Source organism: Rhinichthys klamathensis, unplaced genomic scaffold (assembly GCF_029890125.1).
Source record: "Rhinichthys klamathensis goyatoka isolate OS25496 unplaced genomic scaffold, OSU_Roscu_1.1 h1tg000436l_1, whole genome shotgun sequence".
In the NCBI taxonomy this organism is placed as follows: Eukaryota; Metazoa; Chordata; class Actinopteri; order Cypriniformes; family Leuciscidae; genus Rhinichthys; species Rhinichthys klamathensis.
This window is the reverse complement of record NW_026606932.1, coordinates 1,235,663-1,241,639: the sequence shown is the minus strand read 5'-3', so window position 1 is coordinate 1,241,639 and position 5,977 is coordinate 1,235,663. Positions and strand designations below refer to the sequence as shown.

General features: G+C 34.3%; 1 protein-coding gene across 1 annotated transcript; it reads right to left on the bottom strand.

The window, feature by feature from the left end:
- Window positions 1-3,012: 3,012 nt before the first annotated feature.
- On the bottom strand, window positions 3,013-4,753 carry tmem243a (transmembrane protein 243, mitochondrial a). The gene is made up of 4 exons (XM_056235966.1): window positions 4,384-4,753; window positions 4,009-4,059; window positions 3,251-3,355; window positions 3,013-3,135 (listed from the first exon to the last, which is right to left on the bottom strand). Exons 1-4 carry the CDS (start codon window positions 4,480-4,482, stop codon window positions 3,013-3,015), a joined length of 378 nt encoding a protein of 125 aa, XP_056091941.1. The 5' UTR covers window positions 4,483-4,753.
- Between the last annotated feature and the right edge of the window lie 1,224 nt (window positions 4,754-5,977).

The window sequence follows — 5,977 nt, the reverse complement described above, 5'->3', positions numbered from 1 at the left end:
CCCTTTAAAGGTGTAGATATTACAATATCCCGATTTAAATATCAAAGCTGATTGAATACTGATGAGAATAATCAGAATAAATGAGAATATTGTTTCAGAATAAATTAACACACACACACACAAAAAAAAATCCGGACGAGCAATTTTTACAAGTGAAAAGGCTTAATGTCGAGCCCTCCGTATAGCAATGTCATCAGGATACACATACACCTATGCATACACCGGTAGGCAGTGGCCCACCTTACCGGGTGTCAACGTCGTGGTCCACCAGAATTTATAGTTTACCCACCTCTTTTTTTACCACTACACCTCTGGTTGTAGCTGTACTTTGAGGGTGACCATCAAATTCATTGTATAATTCGCACACCATATAATCGTATAAATGCAATAATAAAAATATCTGTAACTCGGATAACAAGATGAATATTCAAAAAGTTACTTTTACATTCACTAATAATAATTAAAAGAGTTTGCAATTGTTATCTGCACACCGCTAGATGGCAGTCGTTTTAAAGAAATTAGGAATGGTGTTCTGTAATGTGGGATATGCTGCATCTAAAAGGATTTTAAACGGCATTTTCTAATAAGTCTTGTATAATTATGCATATCATTTCCATGATCTTATAGCCTATTAATTAAGACTAGCCTATGAGGAATAACACCCGAGTATTTATTTTAACAGCTATAAATTGTTGAAAACCTAAAATTAACAACTTGTCACAGCACCTAAAATATATACTTTATCTTAAACGATCAAATAATTATTTACTTTAAATCCCGATGTTGAAAAAGTCCAAAAATGTAGGTATAAATTGTATTATTGCATGCTAACTTTGGTTTGATGGTTCAAAGTGGTTTTGCATAATCATTCAACAGTTGGTCTTCTTGAAGAGCAAAACCAGACTCATGTCAATCATGGTCTCCACTCCAACCCACAAAACATTCATGGTACATGTGTATATTTTATTCATTGTCAGGGCTACGTCCTTTAGTACCTGTTCACAGAACAAAAATCACAATATTTTATACACTGTAAAAAATGATTTTATGGCAAAGTAAATAAAACAGGAAAAATCATGTATCTTTGCTAAGAATAATTGTGTAAAAATGAAACCTTTAGAATATTAAGTAAATCCTAATTATATACTCAATTTTTACTTGTAAATATTATACATCCAACAGACAAGTAAATTTGACTTCTGACTCTCTGGCATATTTACACGCATTAATTAAGTACTTGAAGCAAATTTTTAAAAAATCAAGTAAAATTTACGTCATTGAAGAAAGGAATCTGCGCATGCGCGGAAAGAAGAAAACGTTATTGAGGAATTTGGATTTCCAATCTCCACTCCATCTGCTCTCAGGTAAGCAACAGTTAAAAACTGCAGTAGGCCTATATTACGGATTTTTAGATGTAATTTATTCAGTAAATGTAACTACGATCAGCCATTGTGTTTTCATCACTTAATTCTATACATTTGAAAAGTTTAATGTTCTTAATGACAAGTTAGCTTTGGACGCGTTAGCCTGCCATAGGCCTATTTTTTCCTCAGTTTTAAACTTTACGTTTTACACAAGTAAATTACGCCTAAAAACCATGAATATGTTACTTAAATCATGATCTTTTCGTTTAATTTGTTATTTTGTGTGGAATTTTCTTTATAGATGAGAAATATCGTGGCTACGAATTAACAATAGGCCGAACGCTAAGCGAGTAACGTTAGATTACATACAAAGTCAATGCAAAGACGCAAATAGACGCATCATTCGCGCCGGGCATCGCAAATTGGGCGACGCGTTTGCCGCGAACGTCTTCCGCGCAAGTTGAAAAATTTGAACTCGAGCGGAATGTTCAACCGTAGATGCGTAAAAGACACCATAAAAGTGAGCAGGTTTTCGTTCCCTTCGTGCACAATATTCATTCCCTCATTCATTTACTAAATCGTGCATACTATCTATTAAATTATCCCTGCTTTTACTAAATGGTGACCACGTTGTAAATAACAATAATTAGTTGTAAAAAAAAAAACTTATTTAAATCAAGACAAGTGAAAAATTAGAAACTTAGGCATAAGTTTCCTAATTCGTAGCCATGATAAATAAATGTATCTGCATGCTGTGTGCATTAATGTGAAGAAATGGCTAGGAGAGTGAGGTCATGCAGAATGTTTTTAATTTGATTTGGCATGAGTGAAATGAATAATGTGAATGCAAATGGATTAACTTTTAATTTAAAAGTATTTGCTGTTTGTTTACTGATTATTGTTTATTTTTTCTCTTTTCTTAATTTCAGGATATTTCTCAAATGCATTCAGTCCTTTGTGCCTTCGTTGCTGTAAACCGGTTGAGAGGGACAAAGAGAGAGACCGAACAAGCTGAATTGTGTGCCCAAAGTGATCTTTTAGATGCTTATTTCTTAATAAATTACTCTAAACTGCACATTGTCACTGTATTATTTTGTCACATTATAAGAGTAACATTTAATTTAAAATAATTACCAGCACTGCATAAAACAAGTAAAATGTATTTAAAATATCAAATAGTTTTACTTAATTATATTAATTACATCAGATTTGTAAGTAAAAATTACTCAATATAATTTAACAGGTCAAGTTATATGTACTTTTTCACTTTATTAATTTTTCTCGGCTTAGTTAAGTAGATTTACTTAATTTCCATAAATGTGAAATTTACTTGAAAAATATCAGTGCAAAAACTTGCCTTATAAAAATTGAGTAAATTCTACTTATTGTTGGCCTAATACTGAAATACTGCAGCATTTAGCATGACTCTTGACAGCAACAGAAAATAATAAACACAAATATGCAGCATAAAAATACAAGGTGCACTGTTTAAATAAACTGATATGTTTGAACATGCATCTGATCACCTATGTACACAATCAAAACAATCCCTTCTGACATGATAAACTACCTTTTATATTCATTTGACAACTTTTGTGCTTGAGAGAATTAAGAAGGTGCTCAGTATGAGTGGTGTGCCTGAATCATATCATCTTCCAACATCATGGAAGTACAGATTGGCACACAGACAGAGGAGGATAATGAGACCAATGGAATAATAAATCAGACCACGGAACTTTGCATCCAGATCACCTTGACGATACCAGAAAATCTGCAACAAACAGAAACTTATTTTTAATAAATTATATACACATATTAATACACATTAATATAATGTACACATACACATATATACACACACACACACACTGTATATATAAACTTACCAGCACCAATACAGAGGTACAGATCATGATGATGCAGACAACAAAGAAGATATTTAATGCTGTTGGAGGAGGAGTAGGGAAGACAAATGAACTGATGATAGTTACCTGAAAAAGAGGAAAAAATAGAGTACAACTAGCAGTTGGATGCAAATGTAGGGCCAACACCATAAAAACATTTAAAAATAAATAAAAGGGTCCTTTAGTTAATTATGTAAGATTTAGATAGCCAAAACACTACTGAAAAGTCTGTGTGTGTGTGTGTGTTACAACGAGGCTAAAGGCACACCTTAAGGAAAATGTGCTTTTCACTACTCCCATAGTGTAATATTGCAGAAGAAAAAAATGGGTTTTTTAACATTGATTGAGCAACAGATTTTGTGTGTGTGTGTGTTAGTTAAACCCTACGTTGTGGATACAAAATGTGCTGGACATTTTTTTTAGTCCCCACAAGGAGAACAGCTTATAAAAATGCAGAAAGTTTTCTGTGATGGGGCAGGAATATGGTTAGGAGATCGAATACAGTTTGTATAAAAACCATTAAGTCTATGGAAAGTCCACATAAGGGAGTGTGAGTGTTTGGCCAGTCTTCACTTCCTGAGTTCTGACACCCCTTTAAAGGGCTAGTTTTAGGGTTAAGGATAGAATTAAGGTTAGGCACTTAGTTGTGAAGGTTAGGGCTAGGGATTGCATGAATGTCCTCACAAAGATAGCCATACAAACGCATGTGTGTGTGTCTGTGTGTAGTCATCAATACTCACTAGGACTAACAGAGAAGCGAGTCCACCTATAGCCAGGTTAAGAACTGTGTGCTTAAAGAAAACAAAAGTTGACATGAACAAATACAGGCGCTTAAGTTGTCAATTTAACTAGTTTATTTTTACTACATCTTTCCATATAGGCCTGTTCATATTGTGCATACTCATTTATCCCTTTAATTCTGCTGCATAATGTAACACCTGCTCATGTGATTGTCTAACTTAAGCAAGAAAGCAATTAAAACCTATCTTTTAAAAAATCATGTTTCTTCACCGCTGCTAAAAAAAACACTTAAAACGAAGGAACAACTTTTTCTTGAATATACAAAATAAAACATGCCAACCAGAACTTTAAACAAGTAAAGCTGCTTCTCTCACCCATGTTAAAGTCTCTCCAAACAGCGTGTTGTCTGCGCCATTGGTGCGCGTGCTGAAGTCATCCATGTTGCTGGTGGGACTGAGAGGGATTCTGGTCATGAGGAGCGGATCATCTCTGAACCACCCAACCTCCTGCACTCATGATCAGGCCTGAAAGGCCTTTCACATTTCTCCAGATGCATAACATTCACTCATGCCTCTGGCCGAAGCAGCACAAAGCGAGTTATTTTACATATATTTTATCTTTTAATGGGACATAGGAAAACATTGTTAGAGGAAATGGTCATGAGGTTATTTTGTTATGGGAAATTACAGGAAAAAAATGTGATGGGTAACTTGCAAATCTAACATTTTAATTCATAAAGTGAAAATGGCTATTAGCATGAATGAAACGGACGGGGCTAGTGGCCCAGATGGGTTCTCTAATTTAGGAGTGTCCAAACATGGTCCTGGAGGGTCACTGTCCTGCAGAGTTTAGCTCCAACATGCCTCAACACACCTGTGACCTTGATTAAGGTTCAGGTGTGTTTAATTGGGGTTTGGGATTGGACACCCCTGCTCTAACTAGTCAGAAATGATCATCTTCAATGCTATTCATAAATCCTCTTCCATGGGCTCATGGGATAGTAAAGTCTCCATCATATGCACACTTCATAAACTCACCAGAGATTGAGTACTGTGAATTACTGCGCAACTTTTGTCACATACTGTTTTTCAGCTCTGTATATAGTAGGGAAGTATGTGCTTTCGGATGCAGCCTGTGTATTATGTTTCAGCTTAAACAACCCTTTTGTGAGACTTCTACACCAAACAAAAAAAATACATTATTAATCAGAATGATTTATTTATTTGATTTTAAACAAAAAAAGTAAAAACTTTCATTATTGCACTGATAAACAAGGCGAATACAGGTAAAACAGGACATTTTGATGATTTGTCATGGACGTTGCTTTAAAATATACCAAATGGCTTAGGCATGCACACAATATCATTTTAAAAAGGTAAATATCTCCATTACACTATACAGAGTAAAAGTACAGAAATATGTAACACAAAAACCTAAGTGTCCGACTTTACTTGTATTCACCGTATTTTCAGTATAGGTACCTGAACACAACCTTTATATTATTCACGCGTCTTTGCTAGAAAAAACAACAATGCATAGGTTTACCAGGATTGTGTCAAATGATATATACACTCAATTCAGATTTAGTAGCAAATTTGATATAGCTAGGTCATTTTTTTATTTGAAAACAAATAATTAGTCAAAGAAAACTGAAAGAGCAGGCTGTTTCCCTTTGAAGCAAACAGATCAATGATCCAAGATGGACAGTCAGTGTATTCAAATAAACATACTATAGATGTTAAAAGTTCAGTCAAGTTGTCATATAAGCTACGACTCATTACATGCAAAAGGTCTCTTAAACCTTTTACTGTTTATCATAAATATCTACAGCAAAATAATGATATACAGTTGTGTATTTCAAGATAATAATTTTGAGGTCCGAAGTACAGGAGCTTCACATTGTATTACAACAAACCAAATTGGTCACATATCAATAGATTGCATGTGGTATTACACATCCTCAACATG